The sequence below is a fragment of the Muntiacus reevesi genome, chromosome 2 (genome assembly GCF_963930625.1).
Source record: "Muntiacus reevesi chromosome 2, mMunRee1.1, whole genome shotgun sequence".
Classification (NCBI taxonomy): domain Eukaryota; kingdom Metazoa; phylum Chordata; class Mammalia; order Artiodactyla; family Cervidae; genus Muntiacus; species Muntiacus reevesi.
The window spans coordinates 205589002-205609704 of NC_089250.1; the positions used below are offsets into that span (position 1 = coordinate 205589002).

Below are 20703 nucleotides of genomic sequence, written 5' to 3' on the forward strand. Positions count from 1 at the left end.
ATTCACTTCGCTGTACGGCAGAAGCTAACACAACATTGTCAAGCAACTATACTCCAATAAAAAAGGGAAAAAAATTGTATGTTTATGACAAAAAAATGATAGATTGCTTAGAGAGGTAATGCATCTGGGAACATAAGCCTCCTCCAGAAGGTCCAGACACGCCCTTAGGAGGGCAGATGTTGCAATACTAGAAAGGATAATGTTACTATTCTCCACTTGGCAGAATGCTCAAGAAACTTAGAGAGCACATTCAGAAGACCCTGGAATAGTGGGAAAAGCAAGTGACAAGGGGTATCAGACCCTTTCAGATTTGGCTCCCAAGTCCTCTGCCTCTTCGCTGTGTGACTCACTCAGGGTGGTCACAGCCCTTCTCTGGAGTCTGCACTCACCAGGCCACAGGTATTGGTGCTCTGAGAACAGTGACTTCTCTAGGGAACCCCCAGGAGGTAGACCCAGAGCCGGCTTGTTCTTGGAGATTGGAGGGTGACTTTCCCTTGTGGGGGTGGGGGATAGGAGCCCTGGGCAGCTCTTTGGGAAGCCATGGGAATCCCTGCTCCCTTGACCCTCCTTTTCTGGGGGAAGTACTCAGAGTTCTGAGCTTTGACTCCTGGCAGGAAAGAACCACCAGGTCTCACCTCAGGCCAAGCTTCTTGCCCCCTGCACTAAGCCAGACCAGCTGGGGTTGGTAAGATGTTTCCTGGGTGTGACCTGACCCCCTTGCCCCCAACAGAAGTAATTCTTTGATTGCTGGAGCCAGATTGCACCCCTGGGGCCAGAAGGACTATAGACTGCCAAGACATGGGGCAAGGCATTTAATCTTTTTGTGCCTCATGGCTTCAGTTAAGATAGGAGCAATGATGGGATTGTTGTGAGGTTATAAATAGATTAAAAATTGTGTACTTCTTGGAACAGGGCTAGTATAGAGTCTGTACTTTTGTCATTGTTACAGTTTTTTAGCTTCAGTTTCCCAATCAGTGAAGTGGGGATGGTGTTACTGACCCTACTGGAGTGTAAGGAAGATACATTGGAAAAATTAATAGTAATAATTGTAATAATATCAATATCAACAATATTGAACATTTTGTATGGGTCTGACATTGTTCAAAAAGTTTTCTATGAATTGACCTGTTGAATCTTCATAACAATCCAATAGTCTTGATAGCAATCCTGATGTGATCCCTATTTTGCAGATGAGAAAATCAGGTTGAATGACTTGCCCAAGGTCACACAATGAGGAAAGAGCAGAGTCAAGATTTGAATGTCGTAGGGGCAGTTGTCAGGGGGCTTCCCAGGTGGGTTAGTGGTAAAGATTCTGCTTGCCAATGTAGGAGAGGCAAAAGATGTGGGTTCAATCCCTGGGTCAAGCAGATCCCCTGGAGGAGGAAATGGCAACCTAGTCCAGTATTCTTGCCTGGGAAATCCCATGGACAGAGAAGCCTGATGGGCTACAACCCATGGGGTCCCAAAGAGTTGGACATGACTGAACAAACACACACACAGAGTGGCAGTCATAGCTTCCTAAATCCTTGGTGCCAGAACACCTCCTCGGTGTTCATTCAGTTTACTACCTATTTAGTTTATTATTCATCTAGATAATAATTTCATCCTCATAACAAACTTCCAGGCATGAGGGTTTATTATCCTACTTATCCTTATATTGTAGCTGAAAGATGCTGCAGGTGTGCGCTCATCTCCACCTGCTTCCTGTTCGGAGAAGTGGAACTTTCTTGGATTTCTCAGGGTTCTGGGAAAAAGCCCTACCTCCCTATTTCCCTATGGTTACTCACATAACCAGGAGAATTAAATCTCTAGTCATGTATATAGTTAATTGAGTTCAGTTCAGTTCATTAGCTCAGTTGTGTCCGACTCTTTGCAACCCCATGGACTAAAGCATACCAGGCTTCCCTGTCCATCACCAACTCTCGGAGCTTGCTCAAACTCATGTCCATCAAGTCAGTGAGGCCATCCAACCATCTTATCCTCTGTCATCCCTGTCTCCTCCTGCCTTCAATCTTTCCCAGCATCAGGGTCTTTTCCAATGAACCAGTTCTTCGCATGAGGTTGCCAAAGTATTGGAGTTTCAGCTTCAGCATCAGTTTTTCCAATGAATATTCAGGACTGATTTCCTTTAGGATGGACTGATTGGATCTCCTTGCAGTCCAAGGGACTCTCAAGAGTCTTTTCCAACACCACAGTTCAAAACCATCAATTCTTTGGCGCTCAGCTTTCTTTATGGTCCAGCTTTCACATCCATATATAACTACTCAACTAGATGGACCTTTGTTGGCAAAGTAATGTCTCTGCTTTTTAATATGCTGTCTAGGTTGGTCATAGCTTTTCTTCCAAGAAGCAAGCGTCTTTTAATTTCATGGCTGCAACCACCATCTGCAGTGATTTTAAGAGCCCAAGAAAATAAAGTCTCTGACTGTTTCCATTGTTTCCCCATCTGTTTGCCATGAAGTGAAGGGACCAGACGCCATGATCTTAGTTTTTTGAATGTTGAGTTTTAAGCCAACTTTTTCACTCTCTTCTTTCACTTTCATGAAGAGGCTCTTTAGTTCCTCTTCACTTTCTGCCATAAGGATGGTGCTATATAATACAGCTATTAATATAGTTAATTGCTCTCATTCAAAAGAATCATAAAACCTCACTTATCTCTTCCTGAGACACCCAAATGATTACAGCCTGAACAAAGTTCCCAGATTAAGCCCCCAAGGTACCAGGAAGCCTGGAGCAGCTTCCTAAGATGGCCAGCATGCAACATGCAAGAACTTAACAAGCAAGTGTTTAAGGAATGAGGGACTTCCCTGGTGGCCCAGTGGTTAAGAAATTGCCTCACAGTGCAGGGGGTACAGGTTTGATTCCTAGTCGGGGAGTTAAGATCCCATATGTGTGTGTGTTCAGTCACTCAGTCGTGTCCAACTCTTGGCGACCCCATGGACTGTTCCCACCGCCTGCTCCCCCCCCCCCCCCCGCCCCCAAGCTCCTCTGTCCATTGCATTTTCCTGGCACAATAATGAAGTGGGTTGCCATTTCCCCCTCCAGGAGAAAGATCCCACATGCTGCGAAGCAACTAAGTCCAAGCACCACATCTAGAGTGCGCCATAATTTAAGATTCCAAATGATGCAACGAAGATTCTGGCATGCAGCAGCCAAGATCCGATGTAGCCAAATAATTAACTAACAATAAAGAAGGAATGAGCCGCAGAACTTAGAGGTGAGTCACAAAAGAGAAGGTGTGCTAGGAGCTCTCTGGCTTCTGGAGATTTCTTTACTTGCCAAAAAGTTGGAGTGTAATGACCTTGAAGAAGGGGAGCAGGGGACAGCTGCCTCCTCCTTGATAATCAGGGGAAATAATTCCACCTTGTTTCTCACCTATGGTGGGGGTGTCTGGTTACTCTCGTGGGACAATTGATCTGACTCTTATGGAAACTCAGACTAACAGAGACAGAGTGATCGAGGGGGAAATAAATCCAGGAAAAGACTGAGAGGTCAGAAGAGAAGGACAGAGTGAGTCCTTGTGATTATTCATTCATTGAGTGTTTACTGAGCAACTGCTGTGTGCCCCAGACTTTTTTGGAAGTTGGAGAGGAGCAGTGAACAAAATTTATGTTCTGGTGGGAGAAAACAGACAAGAAACTAACAAGTGAAATATGTATGTGTCAGATTGTGATAAATGTTATGGAGAAAAATAAATTGAGGAAGGAAGATGTGTGATTTAAAATCAGGGAGTTAGGAAAAGCCTCACTGAAAATGGTGACATGGGGGAATGATCTGAGAGAGGGAGGGAGGTGGTCATGCCATAACTGTGTTTTATTTATATTTTAATGTGTTAGTTTCTGCTGTACAACAAAGTTTATCAGCTCTAAGTATACATACACCCCCTCTCTCTTGAGTTGCCCTCCCATGCCCTCATCCTACCCCTCCAGGTCATCACAAAACATCAAGCTGAGCTCCCTTGCTATGCAGCAGCTTCCAATAACAGGGTTTTCAAGAATGTTCCATGCAGAGGGGTTAGAAGTGCAAAGGGCAAGGCTGGAGTGAGCAGGGGGAGAGGTGAGCGATGAACAGGGTAAGAGGACTTTGGTTTTTATGCTGAATGCAATTTGCACTGAGATCTGAAGGATAAGCCTTGAGGCTCCCAGAGCAGGGCTGAGTTTCAACCTCCAGCTCTGAATTTTGTTCATTCATTAATTCAACTGTCCCTCTGTCATTCCTTTCCTGAGCACTTAGGGAGGCCCACGTGGCCCCAGGGCTGGTGCTGAGCACTGGAGACTCCAACTGGGGAAAGACCCTCCCCTCGGTCCTGCAGGAAGGAAAGCTTTCGGGGTTGGAGGAGATTCTGTCTTGTGTGACTTTGTGCCTTAAGTTTGGGGAATAAGTGGGTGATAAGCTGGGGAGGGGGCCACAGGCAGGGAACAGGGGAGGCTGGAAACGGTGAAGTTGGGGAGCAAGCGGAGACTCCTTCCAATCATGTTTGTTTTTTCTGTGGTTTCAGAGGCCCTGTCTCTCTGCTAGCTCTGAGTTCTGGCTCCAGGCTGGGCCGGGGACAGCAGAGTGTGATGGGCCAGGACAGGTGGCCCTGCCATGTGACGCTTGTCCGCTGACCGCTCAGTCCTCACTTTTAGAGCGGTTTCCAGAAGTGATGTGAGGGGATGGGCGGGCAAGCTATATATAGTCCTGGGGCTCAGCCTGGGAGGGTCTGTCTGTCTGCTCTTCAAGGTATACCCATCACCATCCTTGCTCTGAGCTTGGTGCTTGTTTCTCTTCAGACACAGCTCTGAGCCGCCTACAGTTAGGCTTGACCTTGACTGGGCCTCCTGGGAGTCTCTTTTTAGCCAAGACCTCCAACCAGACCTGTGAGTCCTGGGGTCCTGGTGGGGGATGGTGGCTGGGGAGAAGGGGAAGGGGAGGGACAGGGGGACAGGGGCTTGCTGCGAGTCCTGGAGGGGTGAGAGAAGAGGAGAGGGCGGGGGCTCTGGAGAATTTGGGGTTGGGGCTGAGGCCAGGGGCCAAGTCAGGGGAAAGATACTTGGGGGTAGGACGGTGTTGGAAAGCCAGCCTCAAGTTTAGAAACGGTGGGGGTTGAGCCAGGTCCCTGACAGGGGCTGGGGCTGAGAACTGCGGTTGAGACTGCCTTTGGGCCTGAGAGGGAGTTTCCCTTTCCCCCTTGGCCTGAGCCAGGGTCCCTCTGTGTGAGATGAGAGGCCTCTAGAGGTTGGGCCCGGGTCGCGGCCCCCGACGGGGTCTCCCTGACAGACCCCTCCTCCACGCAGGCCCGCCATGTCGGCCGCGCCCGGCCTCCTGCACCAGGAGCTGTCCTGCCCGCTGTGTCTGCAGCTGTTCGACGCGCCCGTGACGGCCGAGTGCGGCCACAGCTTCTGTCGCGCCTGCCTGAGCCGCGTGGCCGGAGAGCCGGCGGCGGACGGCACGGTGCTCTGCCCGAGCTGCCAGGCCCCCACGCGGCCGCAGGCGCTCAGCACCAACCTGCAGCTGGCGCGCCTGGTGGAGGGGCTGGCGCAGGTGCCGCAGGGCCACTGCGAGGAGCACCTGGACCCGCTGAGCATCTACTGCGAGCAGGACCGCGCGCTCGTGTGCGGCGTGTGCGCCTCGCTCGGCTCTCACCGCGGCCACCGCCTGCTGCCGGCCGCCGAAGCCCACGCGCGCCTCAAGGTGCGGGCCCCTCCAGCGGGGATCGGGGTCGGATGGGATGGTTGGACGGGTCGGGGTCGGGCCCATCCGGCCCCTGAGCTTCAGGGCCCGGGGCGCCTGGAGGGGCCAGGGACGCGGGCGGGGCGCGGCGGCTAGGGAAGATGAGCTGAAGGCGGAGCCTGGCGGAGACCAGAGCCTGGAAGAAGCGCTCCGAGACTGGCCTCGGCGAGACGAGCGCGGCCGCTGGAGCGCACGCGGGGATGCGGGAGGAGCGCAGCGGCAGAGTGGAGTCTGCCTCGCTGGGGCCCGAGCGGAGGACAGGGTCGGTGTCCGCGGCCTACGCGAACAGGCTCGGCTGCTGGGCGTAGCCCTGGATAAGAGGGGCCTTGTTGGCCGGGACCGCCACGCTCCCGCGCCCCTGGAGCTGCCAAACTTGTAATGGCCTGACAGTTACCAGATGGAGCCTCACCCAAAGGGACCTGGGAGGCCAAGGCATGCCTGTGCACGCAACTCTGTGCACAGCCCCGGGGTGGTACCGAGACCCAGGTGTAGGCTGTTTTTGTGGTTGGAGCTGGAAGTTCTGAACGCCTCCGGACTCCACACACGGTTGTGCGCGCCCCGAGGTTTGCCATCTCCGCGGATGCCCAGACACTGGCAAATGGAGACGCAGGCACACGCTGGCTCGCCTGGCGTACGTGTGGGCAGATCACACGCGTGTAGAGCTACAGGAGTGTATGTGTATACACAGGCCCAGGGAGATATGTCATGAAGCCATTTATAGGGTTGTTGGAAGAATAAACGACAGGTGCAGGGCCTGGCGGAGGCGGGTCCGGGGCTTGGAGCAGTCGACGGTCTCTGCGATGGAGAAGCTGCCACTCTCTTCTCCAGGCGGCTGTTGAGGGTGGGGGTGGTGGTGGTAATCTTTGCCCATAATCGTCAGCGTTGCAAGACACTTCTCCTTGGTCTCCAGACTTCTACATGGGGTAGACCCCGCCCTTAAGCCCCCCAAATCCTCCAGGGGCCCAGCCTCACTCTCCCTCCCGCTCCAGCATTGTCAGTCCCTCGGGGTGCTCGCTGGTAGTCTCCTAGCCACTGCAGGAGGCTCCGCCTCCCAGGAGCCCACCCAACCCAGGCTCCCCTCTGCTGGTGACCCTGGAATTCCTATCCTCATCCATCTTTACCTGCAAAAAGAGAAGAGAGTCCATGAAGTGGAACGGGGCACCAGGAAGCCCAGGAGCCTCAAAGCAGCAGGCTGGTTGGGATACAGTCTTTCAGAGTCTGCATCAGTCCACCCTAAGCCCCAGGGAGGGGGTAGCTGGAGGTCTGAAGTAGAGATCCCTGGACGGAGGGGGAAAACTGAAAGTGTGTCTGACTCTGTGACCCCATGGACTGTAGCCTGCTAGGCTCCTCTGTCCATGGAATTCTCCAGGCAAGAATGCTGGAGTGGGTTGCCATTTCCTTCTCCGGGGAATCTTCCCAACCTAGGTATTGAACCCATGACTTCCACATTGCAGGCAGATTCTTTACCATCTGAGCCACAAGGGGGACAAGAAACCTGGGGTAGGGCAGAACACCTGGGTCCTTGGGGAGGAAGAGGTCCGGAGACCACGTGCCAAGACTCAAGAGTGGTTGAATGGGATCTGCTGGGCAACCAGGGACTCACAACCCCCAAAGTCATGTGGCCTCCTCCTGCTTGCCTCGGAGTAGAAGGACACCAGCCTCTCGGTGAGACCCATCATGCACTGCGTTGAGCACTGTTCCCCTCACCTCCTCACCAGGGGATGCTCCAAGAGCCTTCTTTGTTCGGCCCCCAGCCTCTAGGGTGCCATCATGCTTGTCCCCATGGCTCAGCCCTGTCACCCATGAGCCTCAGATGGCTGAGAGCCTCCAAGGCCACGCTGCCCTGCAGCAGACAGGGTTGTGGCCCTGGAAGATGTCTGGGGATGGAGACTGACTTGGCAGCTGGCCACAGTAGCCCATGGTCCAATTTCAGTGAGGACTCTTAGCAAACAGTGCCTAGAGGGTCTCCTAGTTTTCTTTAGAGGAGGTGGGGAAGAGGCTGCCAATTTGTCCCAAAAACCACAGGTAAGGTAGGTGGGGGATAACCGTTTCCTCTCTGCAAAAGAGGAAAATTGAGGTTGGAAGTCAGGGCGACAGGACTGGAACAGTCTGATTCCAGGGCAAACTGGCTTTGGCTGGAGGTGTTAGGAACTCCCCTATGCCTGCATTTCAGGATCCCAAACTGACAGGTCTAGAGTAGGAGCTGGCCCACAGGTTTGTTTGGTATGTCCATGCAGAAGACATTGTTTTTAAGCTTTTGGCCATGCTTGATCCCATGCACTGCTGTGGGATCCACCTGCAATGCAGGAGACTGGGGTTCAGTCTCTGGGTTGGGAAGATCCCCTGGAGAAGAGAATGGCTACCCACTCCAGTATTCTTGCCTGGAGGATTCCATGGACAGAGGAGCCTGGCGGGCTACAGTCCATGGGGTCACAAAGAGTTGGACACAACTGAGCAACTCATACTACACTACTATCCTCAGAGCCTACAAGTGTGCAGGGAGGCTGGTTGGAGGGTTTTGCCAAGATTCTGCTTTTAGGTACAGGGTGAAGGCAGGAATAGGAAGAGGCTGCCTGTCTCCTGTACACATCCTCCACTAACCCCTGAAACCCGCTATGTGCCAAGCCCTTACCTCTCCGGGGGAGGAGACCCAACTACATCTGTGATCATTGTCTTCCCAAAGATCTATGCTGAGGGGCTGCCTGCTGGGGGGATGTAATCAGGGAAGACAAGGCTGGAGACATTCCAGATCTCAGAACCGGTACTGGCAAGTGCCTGAGACCAGCAAGTGTGTTTGGGGGGTGATAAGTTGCCAGCCTGGCTGGAAGAGGAGCTGGCATTGAGGCTGAGCCAGAGAGGGCGGGTTAAGGCGGGGAGGTGTGGGTTTGGTGGGGGAGGTGGGCAGTAGCATCACTTCTTTCTATCTGTCCTCCCCTCACCAGACGCAGCTCCCACAGCAGAAGATGCAGCTGCAGGAGGCATGTATGCGGAAGGAGAAGAGTGTGGCCCTGCTGGAGCATCAGCTGCTGGAAGTGGAGGTGAGGGACTTGTCCCAGCAGAGCCCGGGGACTGGGAGTCCAGGCTGGGGGTCCCCAGTCAAATGCTCTTTCTTGTCTGCCCCCACCAGGAGACAGTGCGTCAGTTCCGGGGGGCAGTGGGGGAACAGCTGGGCAAGATGCGTTTGTTCCTGGCTGCCCTGGAGGGCTCCTTGGACCGTGAAGCTGAGCGAGTGCGGGGTGAGGCGGGGGTCGCCTTGCGGCGGGAGCTGGGGAGCCTGAACTCTTACCTGGAGCAGCTGCGGCAGATGGAGAAGGTGCTGGAGGAGGTGGCAGACAAGCCACAGACAGAGTTCCTCATGGTGAGTGCTGGATGGCTTCCTCTGGCCCTCAGCCAGCATTTAGGCTTTGGAGACCTCATTCCATTGTCACATAGGGACCCTGAGGTCCAGAGACAGGCAGGGATGAGCCAGGGTCACACACCGAGGAGGGGTGCACCCCAGGATGGCCCTTATGGTTGTTTAGGTGGGGCACTGCACAAAGACACTGTATCTAAGAGGGCATCATTTGTATCATAGAGGTTGTAGATCTGCACTTTTATTAGGATACTTTTTTATCAGGTAGAATTAGTTTCTTGAGGAAGGCGGTAGTTTTTTCTAATTCATACAGTAAAGGGCTAGGGGTGGCCTTGAATTCTGGGTTTCTTTTGTCTTTTCTGACTTTTCCTGACCCCGCACCCAGCATTTCTGTGTTCTGCCCCAGCCTCAGAAGCCCCCAGTGTCCCCCCGTCTGCTCATCTCCATTCTCTTTTTTTCTCTCTTTCCAGAAATACTGCCTGGTGACCAGCAGGTGAGATCAGCCTGGCCCTGCCCGCTTTCCCACCTTGCCCTTGTCTTCCAGGGACACCGGCTGGTTCACCCTCTCCTCTTGTTCAGCCCACTGGGATTCCCCTGCTCTTTGTGTGGACATGAACTTGACCTGTCTTTGTCCTCAGGGACCTCCCAGACCAGTGCTGGAGACAGATGCGGGCAGGAACACAGGCGTCACTCAACGCTGCTGTCGGGGGGGTGGGGGGTGGTGGCGGGGCCAGGCTTTCCAAAGGTGTGCACGTTAGAGCTGGATGCTGAAGGAGTGAACAGGCTTCCCAGGTGGTGCTGGTGGTAAAGAACCCGCCTGCCAATGCAGGAGATGTAAGAGACGCGGGTTTGATCCCTGGGTTGGAAAGATTCCCTGGAGGAGGGCATGGCAACCCACTCCAATATTCTTGCCTAGAGAATCCCATGGACAGAGGAGGCTGGTGGGCTACCGTCCATAGGGTTGCAAAGAGTCAGACATGACTGAAGCAACGTAGCATGCAAGTAGAGGGTTGGTGGAAGAGCTTGGAGGCAGAGGGAACAGCAAGTGCAGACTGCTAAGAGGAAGCAAAGATGAAGCTGGTGTGGCTGGAGGGGGTCAAACTGTGAAGAGGGTAGGAGCTGGACCTTATCCCAAGAGAAGGCTTTGAAAAAATTCTGGTAAAATATACATGGACTTTCCTGGTGGCTTAGTGGTAAAGAATTTGCTTGCCAATGCAGGATACGTGGGTTTAATCCCTGGGTCAGGAAGATCCCTTGGAGGAGGAAATGGCAATCCACTCCAGTATTCCTGCCTGGAAAATCCCATGGACAGAGGAGCCTGGTGGGCTGCAGTCCAGTTCAGTTCAGTTGCTCAGTTGTGTCCATCTTTGTGACTCCAGGGACTGCAGCAAGCCAGGCTTCCCTGTCTATCACCAACTCCTGGAACTCGTTCAAACTCATGTCCATAGAGTCAGTGATGCCATCCAACCATCTCATCCTCTGTCATCCCCTTCTCCTCCTGCCTTCAATCTTTCCCAGCATCAGTGTTTTTTTTCCAATGAGTCAGCTCTTCGCATCAGGTGGCCAAAGTATTAGAGTTTCAGCTTCAGCATCAGTCCTTCCAATGTATATTCAGGACTGATTTCCTTTAGGATTGACTGGTTTGATCTCCTACAGTCCATGGGCTCGCAAAAGAGTTGGACATGACTTAGAGACTAAACAACAAAAACAACAAAATATACATAACATAAAATTTACCATTTTAACCAATTTTTTTCCCTTACTGCGTGGCTGGCAGGATCTTAGTTTCCCAACCAGGGATCAGCAGTGAAAGGGTAGAGTCCTAACCACTGGACTGCTAGGAAATTCCCCACTTTAACCTGTTTTTTTTTTTGTTTTTTTTTTTTTAAGTTCAGTGGCATTAAGTACATTCACATTGTTGTGTAACTATCACCACCATCCATCTCACACCTTTTTCATCTTTCCAAACTAATGAAAACAGAAGGGCTTTAAACCAGGGTACGATGGGGGGCACATCCTGGAACTTGACCACAGCTCCTTCCTCCTGTCTTGTGGGCACTGCCCCTGCCCTCCCCCAAATCTGTGCCTCTTCCAGGGAGTCCCTTCACTGACCCTTCCTCCCCTCTCCCCAACCCCAGGCTGCAGAAGATCCTGGCAGAGTCACCGCCACCAGCCCGTCTGGACATCCAGCTGCCCATCATCTCAGATGACTTCAAATTCCAGGTGTGGAGGAAGATGTTCCGGGCTCTGATGCCAGGTACTGGGAGGGGCTCACCCTGGGTTTGTGCTTGTGATGGTGTGGTTGATGGGAGGCCCCAGCCACATACAGAGAGGCCCCTCAATCCCAACTGGGGAGGTCACCCTAGAAGGTGCCCACTGCCCCTTTCCCTCGGGGTTAGCACCCTTGTAACCTGTGCTCAGAGAAGGACTTTAAAGGGCATGGGGTTTTCAGGTGGTGGTTGACATGGAGAGGGCATTGCTTTTTTTTTGGCTGTGCCACTGGATCTTAGCTGGGGCATGAAGGCTCTTCCATCTTCACTGTGGCATGTAGAATCTTTAGTTCCTGGCTGTGGCATTTAGTTCTCCAACCAGGGATCAAACCTCAGGCGCCCTGCATTGGGAGTGCAGAATCTTAGCCACTGGACCACCAGGGAAGTCCTGACAGTAAGTCCTGCTTACTGAAAGGATGCTACTGCTGGCAGCAGGGGAAGCTGGGGCCTGGGTTTGAGCCCTGCATGACCCATGGACCATCCCTGCCCCTGCTGGCCAGTGGGGATGATACCCCCTGCTAACTAGGAGCTGAGGACCTGTGGAGCTGGAACCCTGGGGTCAGACACTGACTCTGGCCTTTGGCCAGGGAGACCCAAGGGCTCACTCATCCTCTTCTCCGCAAGAGCTAGAGCCCATTGGGAAGCTAGAGCTCCAGCAGATGTGTACCCGGCCTCACTGGGGGGAATGGAGGGACCTCTCCTTTAGCCAAGAGAAGAGTAAGGCCCAGAGACTGGTCAAACCTGACTTGGTCACACAGCCGGGTGAGGTTGAGACTAGCTTAGGACCAGGCTTCCTGACTATCTCCTGCTCTAAGGCCTTAGATGGTGAGTGCCACGGCCCTGTATCCACTTGGTCCTCCCCACAACCCTGGAAGGAGGGAATTATGGCTTCATTTTACAGCTGAACAAACTGAAGCCTTGAGAGGTGTGGCCTTTGTCCCGAGTCAGTAAGCCGAGGAGGGGATCACTGCCCAGAGATGCTGAGAGAATGAGAACGCCCCCACAGGCGGGTTGGGAGAAGGCTCGCAGGGAAGCCCACCCGCAGGGTCTGACCCACTTCCTTCCGGTGGCAGCGCTGCAGGAGCTGACCTTTGACCCGAGCACGGCCCACCCGAGCCTGGTGCTGTCCAACTCGGGCCGCCGCGTGGAGTGCTCTGAGCAGAAGGCGCCGCCGGCCGGAGAGGACCCTCGCCAGTTCGACAAGGCGGTGGCGGTGGTGACGCACCAGCTGCTCTCCGAGGGCGAGCACTACTGGGAGGTGGAGGTGGGCGACAAGCCGCGCTGGGCGCTGGGCGTGATCGGCGCTCAGGCCGGTCGCCGCGGCCGGTTGCACGCGGTGCCCTCGCAGGGGCTCTGGCTGCTCGGGCTGCGCGACGGCAAGATCCTGGAGGCTCACGTCGAAGCCAAGGAGCCGCGCGCACTGCGCACCCCGGAGAGGCGGCCCACGCGCATCGGGATCTACCTGAGCTTCGGCGACGGCGTCCTGTCCTTCTACGACGCCAGCGACCCCGACGCGCTGGAGCTGCTCTTCGCCTTCCACGAGCGCCTGCCGGGGCCCGTGTACCCCTTCTTCGACGTGTGTTGGCACGACAAGGGCAAAAATGCGCAGCCGCTGCTGCTCGTGGGGCCCGACGTCGGCGGCGGCGGCAGCGGCGGCGGCTCGGAGGCTTGAGCCTCCCGTCGGGTTCGGGGAGGGGTGAGGGGCCCTGCCGGGCTGGTCGGGGTCGCCGTGGTTACAGGCAGGGTGGAGGGGGTTGGGGACGGGACTCCAAACATTCTGAGAAGTTGGGGGTTGGCATGTGCCGGGGACCGCCAGCCAGGGGTTGGGGTGGTGATGGGAAGGGAAGACCTGAAGTCAGTCAGGTCAATGGAGAAGCTCTAGCTGGGGAACCTGGAAGCCGCAACGATCGGGGAAGAAGTTGAGATTGAGGAAGGGTCGGGGGGGGGGCTTGGGAAGGAGGGACGGGAGGAGCTGGAGAACTCTGCCGAAATCAGGAGGCCCGGAAGCCTCCCGCTCCTTTCCGCCTTCCGGGACCTCCGAAGTCTGGTCTGGTCTCACCACCGCAAGAAGCCTTCCACTGGGGTGATTCTCCAACTGGAGCATATGCACCAAAATCACCTTTTCAGAGCACCTCGCAATGCTTTGGCTAAAGCCCAGATGGCAAAATTTCTGGTTCAGTAGGTCAAGGGTGGGTCAAAAGTGGGCCTTTCTAGCAAGTCCTCAGGGACAGCTGATGCTGCCTCTCACAAGCTGGATCACACCTGAAGCGTTGCTGACTCAGCTGGCCTTCTGTTCAGTCAGCTCGCTTTTACACAGAGTTATCATGAAGCTGTCAGCCATGAGGCATAGAAAACCCAAAATACATTCCTCTAGGCCACAGCCATTTAAAAACTGTCAGAGCCTGTGTGCCAAATCGCTTCAGTTGTCTCCGACCCTTTGCAACCCTGTGGATTGCAGCCCACCAGGCTCCTCTGTCCATGGGGATTCTCCAGGCAAGAATACTGGAGTGGGTTGCCATGCCCTCCTCTAGGGGATCTTCCTGACCCAGGGATCGGACCCACGTCTCCTACATTGGCAGGCGGATTCTTCACCACTAGTGCCACCTGGAAAGCCAGAGCTTTTGCTGGGTGAATAAACCGACCCCCCATTTATTGCCATTTGCCTCTGGATTATGTTGACTGAGTGTCTCAGATGTGGAGGACACCCCCCCCCCCCCCAGTTGCTAACCAAGAGAAAGAGCCCTGCCCCGGGGGCCTGTTGCTTGAGTAGGAGAGGAAGCCCCCATCTCATCACCCTCCCTCCCCAAGTTGCTTCCTTATGTGTGAACATTTTTTTTAGGCCTTTGGGCCTAAAATAACCACTGAAGCCAAGAGTGGGAGCCCCTCTTCCCTGGAGGGAGAGGCTTTGGGGGTTCAGGCAGGTGGGACTGCTGCCCCTCCCATCCTAAGGAAGAATGAAGGCCTGGGGCCATCTGCTGTCACCAGTGGCATCGCTGCTGCTGCTGCTATGTGAGGTCTGGGGCCCCCTGGCAACTGACGCCAGTGTGGGAATTTTCTGGGGGTGGAAGGGAGAGGAAGGTGTAGGGTAAGAAAGGCCTCAGATCTGGCTGGGGGTGTGCTTCTGGTCACATCTCCCAGAGGAAGGCCTGTTGTGCCCTGACTCTGGGACACAGAAGAGAGGATTCGTCTGAGAAGCTCTTTCTTGTTAGAAAATAAAACCGTTAAGTGAAGGGATTCGTTGGTGGTCAAATCCAGCAGCGTGAATAAACACGATTATAGTTCGACTCCCGTATTAAATCTGTGTCAAGAGATGACTGATCTATTGCTAGGTAGTATGGGTGACTCAGATGATAAAGAATTTGTCTGCAGTTCTAGAGACCAGGATTTGATACCTGGGTCGGGAAGATCCCCTGGAGAAGGGAATGATAACTTATTCCAGTATTCTTGCCTGGAGAGTTCCATGGACAGAGGAGCCTGGCGGGCCACAGTCCATGGGGTCGCAAAGAGTCAGACACAACTGAGCGACTACACTTTCATTTTCTTTCACGTGGGCTTCTCCAGTGGCTCAGGGGTAAAGAATCTGCCTGCCAATGCAGGAGTTGTGAGTTCAGTCCCTGGGTCAGGAAGATACCCTGGAGAAGGAAATGGCAACCCACTCCAATATTCTTGCCTGGAAAATCCCATGGACAGAGGAGACTGGCAGGCTATATTCCACGGTGTCACGAAGAGTGGGACAAGACTGAGCAAGTAAACAACAACAATCTTCTCATTGCCTGTCCAGCCTTCAGTCTTGATGGACCCATCAAATCTTTATAAAAATCCAAATATGGTCACGTGATTCAGTTGCTCAAAACTTCCAAGGACTCCAAGATTGCTTGCAGGAGGCTTGTGGGATCTTATTTCGCCCACCAGGGATTGAACCCCAGGCCCTCAGCAGTGAAAGTCGAGTCCTAACCACTGAACTGCCAGGGAGGTCCCCCTCCAGCCTCACCTTATACCTTCTGTACACATACGTCTACACTCTGGCCCTAATGAACTCTTGGGGTCCCTGTATCCCCCACATTGCGCAACTCTCTGCTAGGAATGGCTTTTCCCTGCCCTCCCTACTCATCCTACAATACTTTCCAGAAATATCACATTAAAAAAAAATTCATTTGTTTATTTGACTGCATCTGATCTTAGTTGTGGCAAACAGGGTGTTTATTTGTGGCACTCGGGCTCTGTACTTGTGGCGCGTGGGCTTAGGTGCTCGGCAGCCTGTGGGATCTTAGTTACCCAACTAGGGATCGAACCTGTGTCCTCTGCAATGGGAGGCAGATTCTCAACCACCAGGGAAGTCCCAACACCACCATGCTTATTCTCCCTCGACTCCAGCACCTCCATACAATGTGCACCCACTGGGCTGAATCCCCGTCGTGGGTGTCTGCGGAGGACGGTTGGTGCCCAAGTGGTCCTAGGCCCTTTCTAGGAAGAAGGGACTGTGAGAAGCAGAGGCCAAGACAGGATTCAATGTGCCTGATTGTTTTGAGGGAAGATGCCTGTGAAATAGAAAATGGGGCTGTAGATCATGGTGCCTGTCTGACCCGGAGTGAGGGAGAGAGGGAAGTTTGGAGGGACTGTTGTGGGGACTCCTCCAGAGAGCTGCCCCTGAGAGGAGCCCTGGGTGTCTGCGAGCCTACCTTTGTGCCCCTACCACGCGTGGTTGTTGGCTGGGAACTGGGCTTTGCACAGAAGGGCGGGGAAGGGTCTCGTCACTCTTCTGCTGCTGCTCAGCCATCTGTTCCATGAGTTGGAGTTACAGCAGGGAACTTTGTTTTCACAATCTTCACAGGTTCTTTCTATGGAAAGTTATCCTGGCTTGGGCTGTGTGCCTTGAGGGGAATGACCCGGTGACCTTGCCCTTGGCTGATTGTGACAGATGGAGTCCCTGAGCCAAAGGCAGTCAGCAAGGGGCGAGTTTATGGGAAACCCTGCCTCATCTGGGTGTTCCTTGTTGGTTGGGGGCCGCCTGGTTCAGCCAGAATCTCCCTGGGGCTGGAGGAAGGTGAAATGGGGACAGAGAGATGGATTCCTCCAGAAAAGGACCAGAACCTCCTCCCTGAGTTCTTCCCCTTCGTGGAGACCCTGGGAACCCATCACAACTGGCTGCAGAGAGGTTTCCGGTGCCTCCTGACTCCTGAGTGTCCAAGAAAACTAGCACCTGCCAGGGCCATGCTAAACTGCAGGTAAAAACATTTATTGAGAGCTTGTTGTGTGTCAACAACTTTATTTTTATTTTTAAAATTTTTCTTTATTTTTGACTGTGCTGGGTCTTCGTTGCTGCGTAGGCTTTTCTGTAGTTGGGGTGAGCAGGGGCTACTCTCTAGTTGGGGTGTGCAGGCTTCTCATAGCAGTGACTTCTTTTTTTGTGGAGCACAGGCTGTAGGGCATGCGGGCATCAGTAGCTGCAGCTCCCGGGCTCTAGAGCACAAGACAGGCTCAATAGTCAGGGTGCACAGGCTTGGCTGCTCTGTGGCATATGGGATTGTCCCAGATCAGGGATTTAACCCATGTCGCCTGCATTGGCAGGTGGATTCTTCAACACTGAGCCACCAGCGAAGCCCCTCAGTAATTTTATATTCAGTATTTCCTTTATCTAATTTATCCTCATAACCCTAGGGCTCACAACAACTAGCATCTCACTTGCCTGCTCATCAGAAATGATCCCTGTTGTCAGTTAGATGAGTAGTTTTCAGGACTTTCTGTGCATTTATGTGTCCCACAGATAATATAGTGTTTTTCTTTCTATATAAATGATATCATACTCTACACGAATATGACACATTATTCTGCATATTCTGCAATGTCTTTTTTTTTCAGTTCAGTCATAGAGTCAGGAGATTTGTCCATGTTACTAGGCAGAAAGAACCTTCTCTTTTTTGATTGCTGTGTAGTATTTCACCGTGTGAATGTGACAACTTACTTCATCATTCCCTGATTAACTGGTATTTTATCTTTAACCTTTGTTGTCACAAACGATGCTGCTGTGAACCTCTGTGGATGTGTCTCTGTGTGCACACGTGCAAGGGCTTCTCTAGGGTAGGTGCTGAGTAGTGGCGATCCTGAGACTTAGCATGTGTGTGCTCAGTCGTGTCTGACTCTTTGCGACCCTATGGATTGTAACCCACCAGGCTCCTCTGTCCATGAGCTTTTCCAAGTAAGAATACTGGAGTGGGTTGCCATTTTTGACTCTAGGGGATCTTCCCAACCCAGGGATTGAACTTGCGTCTCTTGTGTCTCCTATATTTGCAGGCGGATCCTTTACCCCTAGCACCACCTGGGAAACCCCTAGCATGGGCATCTTAAACATTTTAATGGTATCACCATTAAACTGTGGACTTGAAAAAGGAGTGGACTAGAAGGGTTACATGGGTGTGAATTGGTTAAAATTCCCGAGGTTGGACTTGAAGAATTACATCAGGAAACCATCTTTTATCACCGATTTCAGCCATGTTCTGGAGGATTGCATAGCTTTGGGGTCATTCTCAGCTATCAGAACAGTCTCATTTTCAAGTATGAAAATGTCCAGTCCAGCATGATTCAAAATTTCAACATCACTACCAATTTAAAGTGACCTGGGAACTTCCCTGGTGGTCCAGTGGTTGAGAATTCACCTGCTGATGCAGGGGACACGGGTTCGATTCCTGGTCTGGGAAGATCCCACAAGCCTTGGGCAGCTAAGCCCGTGTGCCAGAACTACTGAACTCACGCTCTAGAACCTGCGTGCTACAACTAGAGAAAGCCTGCACGCAGCAATGAAGACCCAGTGCAGCCAAAAATAAGTAAATAAATAAAAATACAAAAACAACTGGGGGCATAATTCTTGAGGCACTAGCCTATAGTGTTCCCCCTTTGCCTGGCAAAGTACTAAAGCTACTCTTTCTTTCTCCTCCATGAAAAAAATAAAAAATAAAAAAATCCAGTGAAACGATGTATTACTTTTATAAAAAAATAAAGTGATCTGAAGTGGGAAAGGGGGTGAGGATCTGGTTTTTCACTCTCCTTTCATTCCTCCTCTTTCCCCCAGTCCCTCCCCACCCCTGCTCTGCTGGCTGCTTCAGGCTCAGGTGACTTAGGGGAGAAGAAAGTGACATAGGACTGCTGGTGACTCTAGCGTGGGAACCCTGTCGTGACTGGAATCCAGATACTACTGCTTTCACGGGAGGCGTTGTTGGCTTCTTTAGAGGTGATGTAGGCAGGCCTTCTTGTCCCAACAGCTCAGCTCAGCGTCCTGGAGTTACACTCCTGCCGTGATTATATTATTGCTGGGTCCCTCTGCCAAGGCAGGTAGGTAGTTGTCCTGGGCACGGGCCTGTCAAAACTTGAGCCCAGCATTCACTTGGCCTAGGGCTTCTCACATAAAGATAAGGGTGTGATCCTATCTCTCTCCTTGCCTGGCCGTCTTGGGCTGCTCCAGTATACTCTGTCCCTCCTTTGGGACACTCCAGGTGAGAAGCCAGCATCAGCCTTCATGTTCACGTAGGTCTCCAAGTCCAGGTTCTCCTAAGAACTTCTTGCCAGCCTTCATCCTTCTTGTTCCTGCAGTCCCAGGTAGGAGAGGTACCTCCCTGTGAAGGGTTCTTTTGATGCAACACACCCACTCCTTCAGGTGTGAGGAGCCCTCTTTGGAAGACAAGTGGGAAAACCCCACAGCTCTCTAGTCCATTCAGGTGGGAGATGAGGGTGGAATTAGCAGGGCCATTCCTGATCTCTCAGTAGGAAGTTCCAAAGAGTGTCTCTGCAGCTCTCTTTAAAATATGGGGCAGCATACTGATCGAGATCATGTACTGTCCTGAGCGTTGGGACTCTAAACAAAAATTGTCTCCATCAGTTTATACTCCAAACAGCATCAATACGAGAACAGTTTCCCTAAATCTTCTCCTGCACTCAATATTATCAAACTCAAATTCTTTTTTCTTTAGCTAGTGTGGTAAGAAATAAATAAATGGTATCCTGGGACTTGCCTGGCGTTCCAGAGGTTGAGGCTCTGAGCTTTCAATACAGAGGATGAAGGTTCGATTCCTGGTTGGGGAGCTAAGATCCCATACACTCTGCAGCACTGTCAACCAGTAAAAACAACAAAACCCCCCAAATAAATAGCATCCCACTTATTTCATTTTTATTTTAATTTATGTATTTCTCATTGCATGTGTTTACTGACTTTGTTTAGAATCTCCTGATTTCAGTGCAACCACACCGTAACTAGTTAGTGTTTTAGGACTGTAGAGTATTTTTGAATCTATTATCTTATCTGATCCTCTTGGAGGGTTAGGGGTAACTGAAACTATGTCTATATCTTATTGGGGAAAACTGAGCTTCTCAACCATTCCTGATGGCAGCTGATTGATAGGCCAGACCTGGAGCCTGTCTTTCTCTCCAGATCTTGGCCTTTTTTGACTTGGTATCCTATATAGTCCTCATTTAATCCTATATATATAGTAAATTAAGTCCTATATATTTAATCCTATATAGTCCTTATTTAATCCTCATCTTATAAAACATCTGAAGAAGACTTTGGGCGCCTGTGACAGGTACTTTGAGATCCTTGGAAGGAAGGTGTGTAGGTAATGTGTAGGTGTGTGAAGGTAATCATAGCCAACCTAAATTGTTGCTACTGGTTTTGGAGCTTTTTTTCTGAGAAAAGAGTCTGAGCAAAGAATTTAACAAGGCTGGGTGGAGCTGGGGGTTTCAGCAAAGGACTCGAGAGCCAGGAAACCCCCTGTTTGGTTGCCCAAGGCCTGGATGAATAGAGAGAAACAGGTCCCTTAGTACAAATGTATGTTCCTTTCCTTTAAACCATCATGAAACACCATGAATGAAAGAGATGAGATATAATGTCAGAGAGTTTTGAATGAAGCGGGACATACTCATGATTTAAGTGAGAGACAACAAGCAAAGCATCATGTCAAACTCTAGATCCACCATGGCTGTAATTCTGAGAAAAAAATTTCTCTGAAAAGAAGACAAAAGCAGTGCTCGCTTCTACTGTACATACACTAAAGTTGGGAGGATACAGAGAAGATTTTCATGGTCCCTGCCCAAGGATGATGAGCAAATTCATTGAGTTCCATGTTTTGAAAGAAAATTTTAATTGGAGGAACACTGCTTTACAATGCTCTGTTGGTTTCTACCATCCAACAACGTGAATTGGCCATAAGTATACCTATGTCCCCTTCCTCTTGAGTCTCCCTCCCACCCCACCCAACCAGGTCATCACACCCTTTAGGTTGTTACAGAGCACCAGGTTGAGCTCCTGTGTTATAGAGCAACTTCCCAACGCAGGAAGCATATTTAAATAATTTTAAAAAAACCACTTAAAATCTCCAAAAA

General features: G+C 51.9%; 1 protein-coding gene and 1 non-coding gene across 2 annotated transcripts; both read left to right on the forward strand.

Moving 5' to 3' along the window:
• The first annotated feature begins 4643 nt into the window (after positions 1 to 4643).
• On the forward strand, positions 4644 to 15510 carry TRIM72 (tripartite motif containing 72). Its single transcript, XM_065924721.1, has 7 exons — positions 4644 to 4859; positions 5277 to 5673; positions 8655 to 8750; positions 8840 to 9070; positions 9535 to 9557; positions 11203 to 11321; positions 12408 to 15510. The coding sequence occupies exons 2-7, from the start codon at positions 5284 to 5286 to the stop codon at positions 13004 to 13006; spliced, it is 1458 nt and encodes a 485-aa protein (XP_065780793.1). The 5' UTR covers positions 4644 to 4859; positions 5277 to 5283; the 3' UTR covers positions 13007 to 15510.
• A 4835-nt stretch (positions 15511 to 20345) lies between these two features.
• Positions 20346 to 20450, forward strand: LOC136162165 (U6 spliceosomal RNA). Its single transcript, XR_010661998.1, has one exon. It is a non-coding gene; the product is annotated as a U6 spliceosomal RNA (small nuclear RNA).
• The last annotated feature ends 253 nt before the right edge of the window (positions 20451 to 20703 follow it).